The 14,541-nt window shown below is 40.0% G+C and overlaps 2 protein-coding genes across 2 annotated transcripts in view; both read left to right on the top strand.

Annotated features, from left to right (window-relative positions):
- Positions 1–1,809: 1,809 nt before the first annotated feature.
- tmprss2 (transmembrane serine protease 2) lies at positions 1,810–8,061 on the top strand. Its single transcript, XM_046040455.1, has 14 exons — positions 1,810–1,897; positions 2,248–2,301; positions 2,525–2,720; positions 4,050–4,142; positions 4,279–4,395; positions 4,509–4,638; positions 5,019–5,135; positions 5,322–5,362; positions 5,543–5,711; positions 5,832–6,004; positions 6,088–6,183; positions 6,450–6,592; positions 6,691–6,843; positions 7,512–8,061. The coding sequence occupies exons 2-14, from the start codon at positions 2,287–2,289 to the stop codon at positions 7,518–7,520; spliced, it is 1,452 nt and encodes a 483-aa protein (XP_045896411.1). The 5' UTR covers positions 1,810–1,897; positions 2,248–2,286; the 3' UTR covers positions 7,521–8,061.
- A 4,559-nt stretch (positions 8,062–12,620) lies between these two features.
- Positions 12,621–14,541, top strand: part of dscama (Down syndrome cell adhesion molecule a) — a 116,480-nt gene continuing 114,559 nt past the window's right edge. Inside the window, exon 1 of the mRNA XM_046040545.1 lies at positions 12,621–12,669. The gene's annotated coding sequence lies outside the window, so the exon portion shown is untranslated. The remainder of the gene's footprint in view (positions 12,670–14,541) is intronic.

Genomic DNA, 14,541 nt, shown 5'->3' with positions numbered 1-14,541 from the left:
TCCATGCTTTTGTGTCCTCCTGCCTAGACTACTGTAATACATTTTCTTCCTGCCTAAGCCAAGACACTGTCACCCAGTTAGTCCAAAACTCTACAGCAAGAAGATTATCCTCCTCATCTTTAACGCTTTGAATAATCTTGCTCCAGAGTGTGTAAGTGAACTACATACTACGCCTTTTACCTCTGCTAGGCCCCTCAGGTCCTCTGAGCAAGGCCAATAATACTTAGTTCAAGACTGAAAACGCGAGGGGGCCGTGCATTTGCTGTCCTTGGTCCCAGGCTGTCTCCCCCCCTGGGAGTCAGGTCAGCAAACTATCTTGAGTGTTTTAAGTCACAGCTGAAGACTTATTGTACATGAGTTATCGTGTATACCATTTTTGGACTGGGATGCCCTGAACGGTCTTTCTTTTTAATGTTTCTTTTGTTTTTACTTTTGCTGTGTCTACTTTTGTCTTGAACTGTGTTGTTTTTATTGTTTTTTTTTTTATTGTGCTGTCTCTTCTTCTCTAATGTTTCTTTTAAACTTCTGTAAAGCACTTTGTAACATAGGTTTTGAAAGGTGCTATAAAAATACAATTTTACTTCCTCCCTTCCTTTCTTACTAACTTGTGGTTAAAGGGTTTAGTTCAGGTTTAGGTTCAGGTACAGTACTGTACAGTGGAGGTTAATTATTTTCCCTTTTTGGTGTCCAAAGCAACATAAGACAACATATATAAAACACAACATGTCTTGCCAGAAAGAAATCACTTTCAGAGCTGAATGTATCAAAACCTGGGCACATGCAACTGAACTGGGGGGGAATAATGATTTGGATGAACTAACTCTTGTAGGTAAGGAAGATTTATACAAACAGCATTCTCTACTTCTGTGGGTAAATCTGTTTCCCGCCATTTCCTTTAATAGCTTACAATCAGCATAGCTGTATTAATGAGTGATAGAAATCAAGTGAAACCTTTGGTGTGTACTTACTGCTTCATGGGTCTTTGTATAAATATTTGGGACCAGGGACCTGACTTTTTTTTTTTTATGCAAAACATGTTTTTGCATAAGCTAGCTTTGTGTTGGGTAATTTAAATGCAGTATGTTAAAAAGTATGCAAAGGTTGAGCTCATGATATCAATAGGTCATTATGTTATTTACAGACTCCTACTGCATTACTCATCCATTCCTTCCTCTTCCCGTCAATTAATACGGTCAAATGTTAAAGTTTGTCAAATATTTACAGGGTCTGAAAGTCCTTCAGCCATCAGTATTTTGAAGCCTACTTGCCCATTTGTTTGGATTTTACTGATTAAACAGCAGACTTTTCTCTAGAAAGACAAACAATAGCATGTGTTATTGTATTTTTTTTTTATCCTGTAAGGCCCTGTCTGTATGGTTTCTTTTGGTGTGTCAACACTTGTCACCTGACTCCTTCCTGCTCTCTGTCACTGTGATTATAATGGGAGTGACTGTTTCGGTTCCTGGAAGGCGTTCCCTAACATGTTAATAATTTTCAAGAAAATCCCACTTTGTTAACAAAACATTTTATTTGTGTTTTTGTATAGCAAGAAAAGAGAGAATTAGATTTTACAACACCATAAGTCAATGGACGGCCACTGCTGGATGAACACAGACCTGTGCTCACACTTCATTCACCCAATCATAAAGTCTCATGAACAGAAAATAACTGCTTTGTCACTGCTGGCCTTCAACAATACCTGCTGTTTGCACGTTTATTTTTTAAGTGTTGTATACACTAAGTGGTGCCCAACAGGCTGGCTTGTGTGCGCAGTGGAAAAGGTGTGGTCGTGGTTGTTCATTACATGAAAGAATAGCGTGAGCATGACACAGAGAGAGAAAGAGAGTGGAGGGACAGACAGAATTAGAGCGTTGAAGGGATCTGTGGGAATTCCAAGGTAGGTGGAAATTGGTGTTAAATGTGTAAACTTACTCAGGTAACGTGTGAGTGTTTTTGGTATTGTATTTTTGAAATGTGGAGCAGTACTCAAATCAGCTTGGACGTGTTTGTGAAACTGCAAATTCCAAATGTTTGATGGGAAAATTAGTATTTCTGATGTGTATTGCTGTGTTTAGGGAGTTTTTATGTTGCTTGACCTCATGAAGAAGAAATGAGGTTGTGCAATAACATTTTCTCTGTTTTATGTATATTGTTTTAAGGAATACTGCACTTCAGTCAAGTGGTGCATCACATACTTATGATCAGTACGGAATAAATTTTTATTTAAAGAAAACTGTGTATTTCCAGGTTTTGGGTAGTTCCCCGGGTAGTGTATCCAGTTTCAGTATGAATAATAATCAGGTAAGTGCTGCGACACAGTAAAAGGCAACATGTCTAAATGTTTACACGTACATTGTTTTCATATATTTTTCTCTTTTTTAACAGTTTACTCTCATGTGATCTCTGCTTTCACAACACTGCTCACCCCATCTGCTAACCTGAAATAGATGATTTTTCGGAGTGAAGCCAGATCACACGTTTACTTCGTTATGTTTAAATTCCTGTCTCTTGACTGTATCTCCAGGCAAATTGCCCCAGCTATGACAATATAGGGTTTCAGCATGAGGAAGAAAGAAGACCCCCTTCGTATGCCCCACAACCGGGTTTATACCCTCAACTCCCACAAGCGACCCCCAGCTATGTTGCCGTCACTTCCAATACCATCAACACCCACCACACTGTAATACCTGGAACACTGCAAAGCACAGGACAAAAGAAAGGTACAGTATTTAATTAAGGTTTTGTCAGAAGCCTTTTGTAAAGGGATACCATGGAATAAAAAGGTGTGTAAACAATGAGTTCAAGTCAGTCATAACGCAAACATCCACACTGTAGTTTCACACAATCATTCATTTATTTTTATCTTCAAATTAAAAACAAACTGTATGTCTCACTTAAAGTGAGACTAAGTAACTTAAAATGAGAGATATCATATTTTTCTTTTGCAGAAGAAAAGTTGAATTTATGAGCAATAATATACACCATTGCTCAGCTTTTGCTGTTGCAGTCTTACTTGGCACAGAGCAGCTGAACCTTGTGGTTCCCAGCTTTGTTTTTTCAATTCACCCTTGCCTTTACTGGGAAACTGGGAATGTGGAATTTCACATTAGAAATGATGGCAAACATGAAATAGTACATATAATACAAATCTGGGGTAGAAAAACTACTATCTCTTCAGCTAAAAAGAAACAATGCACAACCCGCAACCCAAGTAGGGAAGGTTGTAGAACAAGAGAGTAGAATTTCAACAGAAACAAAATAAGCGTTATGGTCATGGGTGATGACAAGGTACATGTCCTCCGATACATGTACTCAAGTAACTTTTCTCTTAAGTGCAACCACAGATGATCTTCCTCAGGTAAAAGTAAGAGAACACACCCAAATTAAATAGGCAATACATTTCTTTAAAGTTCTTAATAAGTTACTCCATAGTCAAGTAATTTTTTCAGTAAATACTTTTGCAACTCAAGTATTTATTTTGATGACCACTTTTTCTACTTGAGTACTTGTTTTTTGCAAAGTAACAGTACTTATACTTGAGTACAGTTCTATCTCACACAGGCTCCGCACTTTACTGGACTCTATGGGTACTACCTCCTCCAACCACACTCACGCACTTGCCCACTGAAATTTTTTTTGTGCACATAGCTGACCAATAGGACGTCGCTACCGATACGTGCGTGATGTATAAATAGCAGTGTCCCTACTGCCTCAGCAAACGGCAAACTGCTCACTGAATTCACCACCTCCACGGATGGAGTCACCGGATTTGAATTCTTTATAAACATAATGCAGTTAGAAGTGGCTTTACTCTGTTAGATAGTGTTATAAGACTCGTACGCTGCATTTTACAATATGTTTAGCTTGTTGTCACATTTGCAGTACAATATCGGCTATGCCTTCACCTGGAAATTGTGAAGAGCTTGTAATATGCTTTTTTTTGTTGTTTTACACAACCAGTATTCATACAATTCATTACTGTTGTGTCACTGTTGTAAAAGTGATACAAATGCAGCTCCATCAATGACTTTGTTTGTCTTGCCTTGCAGGAATAAAGAAATGTCACTGGAGACAGATACTATGTGCATCTCTGTGTGTGCTTCTTATCCTGGCAGCAGTTGGCGTTTTGCTCTGGTACTTCTGTAAGTTCATTTGTAGATCTTTGCAGCTGCATCAAATGATTTTTGTCATCACATGAATTAGGTGTAATGACCATCTCACCAGATTCCTGTGTGCTCTTGTATCCATGCTGTGTACTGTATATGTGTGTGTTTGCAGTATACTACGAGTGTTTACTGGGGAAGTCGTGCACAACTGGTGGGAAATGTCTGAGCCCCTCCCAGTGGTGTGATGGCGTTTTGGACTGTACTCATGGGGAGGATGAATCTCAGTGCTGTAAGACTTTAAAGTCAACACACCAATCTGCCACACATAAATACTGTCTCTGACATGGTGCATCACATCAGTGATCCGTGTGGTGGATGAATAGTGTCCTCTGTGCTTCACAGTTCGCCTCCAGGGGACCGACTTCATGCTGGAAAGTTACTCGTCTGAGAGCCAAATGTGGAGGCCGGTGTGTGCTGAAAACTGGGACAACAACTATGGGAGAGCTGTGTGTGAGCAGATGGGGTACAATAGGTGCTGACGGCCATCTTTACTTTTGTTCACGCTCCCCCTATGCAGAGTGCTGTCCCACTGCTGTCTGAAAGTCAACATATAGAGCATGACTTATGGGTTTTTGAAAGCCAGTGCTTATATTGCTGCTGCTGGTACCTTAGAAGTTCCATGCAAAAATTACAACTATTCAGTGTTTTCATCATAATGTATTCTTCTCATAAAGGGGAAGCCTCTGAAACAACATTTAGACTTTCATGTGACGGTATTATTAGCAGCAACATAAAGCAGAGAGAACACATATTTAGTTTTAGGGATCTGACTGGCTTATATGCAGACTTTTTACTATAGTGTACCATTCTTACCTCACTGATCACAGGTTTGTCATTGTGTCCTTCCTACAGGCAGGATTATGTTTCCTACACCCAAATCAGCGCAGGTTCTTTGGCCTCAAAGGGATACATGAAGCTTAAGCCTGGGACTAACCATGGATCACGTATACAGTCACAGCTCACTTACAGGTATACCAACCTATACACTACATAAGAACTTTATGGTCATGCTGTACAGCAATGAGTAAATTCCCATTGGAAACTGTATAGTATCATATTAATGCTGTGGAGTTTAGAACTCCTAAATAAATGTTGATTATCTTGTTTTGGATTTGCAGTCTTGAATATCAATTTTTATCATCCTTTCTTTTGCAGCCAAAGTTGCTCAGTCAGAGCTGTCAAGCTTAATTGTATTGGTAAGCTACTGTTTTAACTGGCACATAACTGCACCACTGAAATATGTATGGATTTAGCTTATATGTTCAAAGCTGTTCTGAAAATTGGGTTTAGCCAGCTAGGCAGTGGTACTTCAAAATCTCTAAGCAAACAAAACCTTGACCCCGCCTGAATTCAAGTTTTTCTTCCTTCATCTTCAGCATGTGGACAGAGTTCAGCAGCCCCCAGTACTCGTATTGTTGGTGGCACTGAGGCAGCAAGTGGGGCCTGGCCGTGGCAGGTCAGTCTCCAGATTCGCGGACAACACATTTGTGGAGGCTCTATCATCAGCCCGTACTGGATCCTATCTGCTGCACACTGCTTCCAAACGTGAGCGTCTAGTCTTTTGAAAGTAAAGGGCCCTTTGAGCCATTTGCCCTGTTTTGTTTAATGTTTCTTACTGTATTTTGATAAACACTAAACTATTTTGATTGTTTCCCCCCATGACAGGTACTCCACTCCAGGAATGTGGATGGTGTACTCTGGCGGCGTGAGCTTGTTAGAAATGAGCTTTAGCACTGGCAAAACAGTCAACAAAATCATCAGTCACAAAAAATTTGACCGAAAAACAAATGACAATGACATTGCTCTCCTTAAGCTTTCTACACCTCTGACATTTACAAGTAAGAACTTAAGCCACAAAAATTGACATTTCATTAATTAAACGATTCTGTATTGATATGGATAACATACATTTATGTCTCAGGAACAGTGAAGCCAGTCTGTCTCCCCAACATTGGTGTGGACCTCTCTGCTGAACATCAAGCCTGGATAACAGGTTGGGGAGCTTTGAGGTCATCTGGTAAGCCAAACACTAAGCACACTGTGCAGTATATGTCCAAATTTTGATGTGTTAGTTGAATGCAGAATATATACAGTATTTTGACTGAGAACCTGGCAAACAAATCCGTTTCTCAACACTGACTTTTGATCCCTCCCAGTAGATTATTTGCTCAAATGTTTCAGGGGTCACTTGCTTATTAAGGCTTAAAGTACAAGTAATGGAAAATGCTTTGTAATACTTGATTGAGTTAACCGTGGGTCATTCATTTTTTATCATTTTTTCAGGACCGTCCCCTGACAAACTAAATCAGGCCCAGGTGACCATTTACAGCAGGGAGACCTGCAACACACCTTCGGTGTTAAATGGAGAAATCACTGAGACCATGATCTGTGCCGGCAAAATGCAGGGAGGAGTCGACTCCTGTCAGGTTAGTCTGGGTTTGTTGTCTGTGGCTGACACACACACACACACACACCCACACCACACACACACACCTAAGATGTTTATTCCTCCTGTGTGCTGCAGGGGGACAGTGGAGGGCCCCTAGTGGTCAAGGAGGGAGACGTATGGTGGTTGGCAGGAGACACTAGCTGGGGTATTGGATGTGGTCAGAGGAGAAAACCAGGAGTCTACGGCAATGTTACCTACTTTATCGAGTGGATATATAATCAAATGCAGGTACAGTATGTTAATGCAACAGAGATATCATTCTCTGTATTCTGTACAAATGTGATTACAATTTTCCACATTGTTGTTCTCTTTTGCAGTTGATAGTTATTTCAGATTTTAAATGTAAATGCTCCATATTTGTATAGCGCCTTCTAGTGTTTTTACACTACATCTGCATTCACCAGTCATATATCATAAATCATTCACATTCATACACTGATCAGATAGAGGGCAAATAACTAACAACAGGGACACTGAGGTCTCACTCCTGTTAGCTAAGCTACCTGTCCAATATTTTCACCTCTGGTTCACTAACCAAAGGCTAAAACTATACCTCAATCAGTTGGACCTGTGAACCAAAACACTGAGATGAACTGCATAGAGCTGCAGAGTGGTGCATTACTTCTCAGTGAGATCAGTTGTACTACAACTTCATGATATTACATGGAATCATTAGATCAAGTGTTAATAAAAACAAGTATGTATAAATGGAGCTAAACGACAAATGCACATTTGATATGACAGCAAGCAACTGATAAAGGGGTAAAGTTAGAGCAGGTGACCCTATCTGAATCAAGCAGGTTAGGCGTGTGTGACATGTAATGGTTTGAAGTGAATTATTGTAGTCTACAGATTCATATATTTAATTCTATAAATATATTTTTTTATCTCCACAGAACGAGTGAGAGAGTTCTCTGTGAAGCTGAAGACGAACCTCTTCATTAATCAGCAAGACTTACTTTATCACACACTGCACTTTAAATCTGAAGCTCAGAGGGAATTTATTGATGATTTAAAAAAAAGGAAAAAGCACAAATAAAACTGGTGTATCATTTCATTACTGGCATATACGTATTAGTACAGATTAAATATTTGTATTTGAACAAAGCCAAGCTATTTATTTGTTTTAATAAACACACATTTTGCACTAAGAGCAGAGTCTCAATTTGACATTGAGTGACAAATTTCCTGTTGAGATAGTCACAGAACACATTTGCCTTCCGTCTTCTGCTTTAGTCAAATAAGTGGCTAATGGAGCAAACCCTGCCAGCCAGCGCAAACAGACAATTTGACTCTTACTTCAACTCATGATACACTCAACACAAATCCAACTCTCCCTTTGCAAGAAAGTTGCATCCCACTTTAATTCCTGCATCCACCTGTTCACATAATAATAATAATAATAATAATTGAACAAACTCTATTTGCTGAGAAAGACTGGTTAAAATCTCAGAAAAAAAGCTTGTGCTTTTTTTTTCTTACTACTGCTTCCAAGGTCAAGAATGAACTTTCACACTCAGTCTTTTAATATAGTTATGATGTAATTCACCTGTGTAATTTTTACAGCTTAACGACATAGGCACAGCTTTTTCATACACAATTATTTGTATCCTGAAGAGGTACTCTACTTAACCAATATTGTTTTAGTAGGGTACCTCTTGACACATGTCACTGATAACAAACAGTTTAGAGTCTGCACTATTGACGTATACATGTGCTGTGTAATTCAAAGTAGGAATAAGCTGCTGACATACACTCACAGGACGGAGTATCCTCAAACTACTGCCTCTGCCTTGTTTTAAGACAAACATTTGTGTCAACTAAACACGTGAAATGTAGGCTACTACCTCAGTGCTTGCTTCTCTAAAGGTATCACATTATATCAATTTGGATGGGGGTGTATATCTTTGATAGTAGTTCCCCATCAAATGCACTGCAATTAAAACACTTTGGATAACTTGTCCCTTTCTATATGTCTATCTTTACCCCTTTATCACTAGTGGGTCATTTATGTCCTCTCACCAAGGCTTTTAGGTTGTATTAAGCTCTAAAACTGAAGGCATTTGAGCTCAATCACCTTCCGTGGCTTCTAAACTCCCTTCGGACTAAAGATCTGTGGACACCTTTTCTTAAAGAAAGTGGTATTATGCCTTTTGGCTTTTTCCCTCTCTTTGATTGAGTTATATACCTTTTATGTGCATGTAACAGGTTTGAGTGAAAGTGAAAAAGCCCAAAGTCCAGCCCAAAGTGAGTTCCCATCTCCCACAGAAAACTCTGCTCTGAACTGCTTGAAAACAGCTAGTTTGTAGTCCAGCCGTTTCCCTTGAAAGCTAAATGCGCCTCATGTAACGCTCGCCAAGCGGCTAGTCCAACACGCCCTCAAAAACGTCGGTGAAAAAACAGTGAGCTGCAGCACACACCTCTCCTCTCCCTTCCAAACACTAGCTACCCTCCAGGCAGTCAGTGGACATAAAGTTGTTCCTGTGATGTAGAGACAGAGCTCAGTTAAAACTTCATGGATGAAAGAGACTTTTGTTACAGATTAATAACTCACCACTCTGAAACTCTTGCTCCAGTCCACGTTGCTAAGCTGGTTGGCAACATGAAGCCTACAGCTGAATTGAAGCTGTTTATGGGTTCTAGCTGACCTGCCCTTCTCTACTTCTGATTGGCTAGTAGTCCTTAATTAGGAACTGCGCATGTGCAACTCCCAACAAAGATCATTTAGAGGCAAGATGTATCACTTCATAGCTAAAATGAAGCCTTTAACACAGGGCGAAAAGAGGAGCTGCAGCAATGTGCTGTATGACATATTCTCTTCCGTTGCGTTACTTCTGCACGGCACAGACCCAGAATAATGCACATGTATATATCTGCAACGTTGTTCTTCTATTCCATATTTATATATTTCTACATTTATTTATGTCGACTGTATGTTTGTCTACGTGTAGCACCCTATCACCACAGCAAATTCCTCATAGGTGTAAAACACTACTTGGCAATAAAGCTCCTTCTCATTCTGATTCTGATGAAAAAAAAAATATTGTGTTTTTTTAAAAATTAATCCTGTTCTGGTACAACCCCTAAATAATTTTGAACCTGAAAATGAGAATAATACCACCTCTTTAAGCAGCTGAAAATGTATATTCCGAATTACAGTAGCTTTGCTTATTTTCCTTGTTTTGAATTATGCTGACTCATTGCATTTTATCGCTTTATTACTGTGAAACCCTTTGTAATGTCATTTCTAGAAAGATCTGGTTAAACTTTATTAAATAAAATGACTCATGAGATGCTTATAATCCGCTCTAGGAAACCTCGGACCAAAGTACAGAAATAAAGGTTTTATGAATGGCAAATAAAAGTGATAGAGTCAGAGCGGAGATCACCTCTTTTTTAGTTGCTGTCTCATTGCCATGTAGATCTAAGTAGAAATAGTATTTTTTTAATGTTCATGGTATTGGTTTTTGAGACGTACAGCAATAGGCTATCAAATTACCATCCCGCATTCAGAAATGGTATTTTCTCAACATATTAGCATTGCTTTTTGAATAGTGACAACTAACTGATTTGGCCGTTCACTGGCAGTAGTGGCAATTAAACATGCAGTTTTCACATCTTGTCAGTGTTTATATAATAGAAAAGGCCCACAGAATGCTACATGCCCCACTGGATATAAGAATAAACAAACTTTGTAATCATGCCATGTTATTTATTCTAATGATGGTCTATATCCTGTTGGACACAGGCACCTTTTTCCAGGAAAAACGCCTAAAATAACATACCCAAAATGAATTAGGAATAACTCCTCAATCATTTGGCCTAGATGCATAATCCTGGTCTCCTTTGAAAATTCAGAAGCTAAGGAATATAAATCCATTGCATATTTATTTTACCATTACAGACTACATGGAGATGTAATAGAGACAAAAGATGATATTTTCATCCTCCCCTGATTAAGAAAAAGTTATATTTTAATGCAATAAAGCATCCTAATGAAGCTTATAATGCAACTGAATATCTTCTAATACACCTATAATGCAATTGTAATTACTTACTTTGTAATTAATACTCCCACATCATACTTCTGGACTGGGAAAAGGGAAGGTTAAAATCCCAGAGAGGTTATAAACATACCTATACAGACATATAGACATACCTGAGCTGGTGAGAAAGGCACTTCAGTTTAGGGTTTTGTGAACCCGTTAAGTTTAAGGGCATTTCATTCCTCTCAAGGAATTGAGCCCATCTGGCCTGGTGAGAATTCAGTTGCTCAGCAGAGTGGAGGTTAGAGGTTTTTAACCATAACTACGCTTAGAGGGAGACAGGCACTGCACAGGAATGCAGTTTACCATCCTTAAGACTAGTTCACACTACACGATTGTTAGCCCGATTTGCCACAAGACAGCTAGTTGTGTAGTGTGAACGGCACGGCCATTGGCCGACACTTGCTGAAAGTTGTATAGTCTGCAAGAGGCATTAGGAGACTGCTGAGAGAGGACGGCCCCCAAGCCAGAGTCTGAGTCATTCACCTCAACCACAAACGGCAACAAAGGATCAGGGTGAATACCGGAGCAGAGGAGAAAAAGGTTGGTTCATCATGCAAGTCTATCTCATGAGTGCAAACAAACGGGATAGCCCATCTACTGTAGTCTCGGATGTACCGTCTGTAGAAGCTTGCAAAGCCTAAGAACTGCTGCCGCTCCTGCCCACCTTGAGTTTCCTCACCGTTGGCCAGTCTGCTACTAGACGCCAAGACGCCCCCAAAAGGGAAGGGTTTTGCAGATGGTGGCCACAGACAGGTTCTCTCTCCTTATCCCTCCTGACTGATTGTTCTTAAGTTTTGCATTTTGCTAGTGTCCTTGTCGCTACTGGCAGCATGAGGCGGTACATGCAGCCCATTCAGGTTGCACAGGTAGTTCAGCTCCTCCAGGATGGCACACCCACAGGTGCCGTAGCAAGAAGATTTGCATTTGCATGCGTCTCCCAGCACAGTTTCAAAAGCATGGAGGAGATACCAGGAGATGGGAGCTGGACAGGGCTGTGGAAGGGCATCAACCCAGCAGCAGGACCGGTATCTGCTCCTTTGTGTGAGGAGGAAAAGGAAGATCACTGCCAGAGCCCTAAATAATGACCTCCAGTGGGCTACTGGTGTGCATGTTTCTGACCAAAAAGCCTCCAAGAGGGTGGCATGAGGGACTGAAGTCCTCTAGTGGGATCTGTGCTCACAGCCCAGCACCATGCAGCTCAATTGACTTTCGCCAAAGAGTGCCAGAATTGGCAGGTCTGCCATTGGTGCACCATTCTCTTCACAGATGAGATCAGGGTCACACTGAGCCCATATGACAGATGTGAAAGAGCCAGAAGACACCATGGTGAATGTTATACTGCCTGCAACATCATCCAGCACGACTAGTTTGGCAGTGGGTCATTGACTGGCCCTCACGTTCCCCAGACCTTCAAACTGAGAACCTCTTGGACGTTATGTATCATGCATCCAACAATGTCAAGTAACACCACAGAATGTCTAGGAGCTCAAGGATGCCCTGATCCAGGTCTGGGAGAAGATCTCCCTGGACACCATCTACTGTCTCATTAGGAACTTGCCCGTGTCATTTTATTCTCAACTAATTATACAATGTAAAGATGTGGAACTTCTTTTTCATTCCAATATGATGTTTGATTTAAGTGTTCCCTTATTATTATTATTATTATTATTATTATTATTATTATTATTCTGAGCAGTGTACTTACCCCAGGTCATGGTAAACTAATGAGAGATCAGGAGTCTCAATGGCTCTGGCTGCAATGACCTGACTTGGGGAAAGAGTTGACTGAACAGTGGGAGTACCACTGGATCAGTTCAATATGAGGGTAATGGCGTCTAAGCCAAGTCTGACCTTGATAGTGCGTTCCGGACTCATTTGTACACAGAACTGGTTTTCCGAGGTATAGTCCCAATTCTGAGACAGGAAGTGACAAATGTAACGCCCTCCAATGTCGGAGCTCCTACTTGTCAACTCGGTCGAACTCAGAGGACCCCAAGTTCAGAAAGTAAGATTGCTGCGGAGAGCATCGACTATTAGTAAAAGCTGTGGTTTAGTTATGTTCAGCACTTTTGTTAATTTAGTACATCCTATACACAATACTGTCTTACCGTTGCCCATAGGCATGTTGCTACAATCGTGTTATTTGTGAAATGCAAATATTGTTTATTAACTGGTGCTGCTAAAATTGGCTCGGTCGATGTTGCTAACAACAACATTGGTCGCTGTTACTTCAATAACACATCCACCTTGTTGTGTGGCAAATGAAACGCATCCAACTTGGGTTTCCTTGTTTACTTAACGGATATGATGTTCCGAGGTAAATGGAAGGCAGCCAAAACCAAATGGGTATGAGCTGAGGAGATGACTAATAGCTAATGGACTTGCATGACAGAGGGTAAAGAGTGTGGGAAAGTGAGAGCAAACAGAATCTCATGCTTAGATTACAATAACATAATATTATCTGTGTTGTGTGTGTGTGTGAGGGCATGTTTCTGTGTGTGTCTGTAGATGCGGGTCAAACTGACCTGAAGCCAATATGAAGGATGTAAATGCGTATGGTAGAGTAGCATGTGTGCTCATTTTATTTTATTTTCATTTTTTTTTCTTCATGTAAAAACGGGTCAGTTTGACCCAAATACCATACAAGGGGTAAGTTAGACAACCTCTCCTCCTCCACCGTCATATTCATATTTTTTCACAGACTGAACCCATACACTGTTAAATGTTAGTGTACATATAACTAACTCTATGACATACTGTGTAAACTCTGCATTCTTGCCAATGCATAGTTGTTGTTTATATTGTACTTACAACCTTACATTTGCCTACATTCTCTGACTCTGTCCACTTCCCTATACATTTTCATATACTCACAGATACCATATAATATCTGTACATTCTAACTCCACTGTACATATTGTATGCATAACTGCATTTATTTGTATAAAACACTATTTCTGCACTTCTGGTTAGATGCTAACAGTATTTCATTAGCTCTGTACCTATACCCTGCATAAAGACAGTTAAGTTGAATCAAAAGACTTCCCTTTGTTCCTTTCACATATTTAAGGCAGCTGTATTCCCTGTTGTATAATGTAATTTGTTGTATCTAGTTGTTTGGAAATAGGCTGTTTTACAAGTGATGTGAAATCCCAAAAGCACAGCTTTCTTAAGTTGCCTGTAGCCATGCATATTTAGTTGATTATACATATTGAGTTGTATGGAAGTAGCTTGAAGTGGATATGTTTTGTTCTCTTTATTCAGATGCACTAAAACTGTCAATCAGATCTGCTCAGATTCTATCTTCTACAAACTACTGGATTCCTGCAACATTTTACTTTAAACCATTTCCAAATCCCATTTCCTCTCAGCTTCCCACGTGCTGAAAATCTAACTAAATAGTTTCTTGAATGTAAATGGAAGATGTGGAGACTTTTCAGTGTTTCCCCAAATTGAAAGAGTGTCTTCATTCTTTGTTAGATTTTACCAATGCCCATCTGACTGGTAGTACCAGTAAATCGCCAGCGCGTGTCACTGTTGCTGTATGAACCTCAACGTAGCGACCGAGACAGACAGGTTCGTGCGCGCGATCTAATCACACTAGTTTGAGTGTGTGAGCAGGGGAGGAAAGGCAGAGAGGCTACTGTCAGATATTTTACAGGTGAGCTGGTGATATTGATTTTGTCTGCTGTGTTAGAAAGATGTGTGTTGCTTTACTTTAACCCTTGTATGGTGTTCGGGTCTGTTGGACCCGTTTTCATTTTTTATCAAAAGAAAAATTATACGATTATTTATTTTTTCAAACTCAGACTCATTGGCCTTGGCTCATTTTCTGTGAAGAATATATATCAGAACACATTTTCAATGAAAACACACT

This window comes from Micropterus dolomieu, linkage group LG23 (genome assembly GCF_021292245.1).
Source record: "Micropterus dolomieu isolate WLL.071019.BEF.003 ecotype Adirondacks linkage group LG23, ASM2129224v1, whole genome shotgun sequence".
Lineage (NCBI taxonomy): Eukaryota > Metazoa > Chordata > Actinopteri > Centrarchiformes > Centrarchidae > Micropterus > Micropterus dolomieu.
The sequence above is the reverse complement of the archived record's forward strand: the minus strand, read 5'-3'. Positions and strand labels throughout refer to the sequence as shown.

Bases quoted from the DNA above. Each gene is read 5' to 3' on its own strand.
- tmprss2 (XM_046040455.1), top strand. The intron at 4,143-4,278 runs GTAAGTTCATTT...GTGTGTTTGCAG, and splicing joins CGTTTTGCTCTGGTACTTCT to TATACTACGAGTGTTTACTG. The intron at 5,136-5,321 runs GTATACCAACCT...TTTCTTTTGCAG, and splicing joins CAGTCACAGCTCACTTACAG to CCAAAGTTGCTCAGTCAGAG.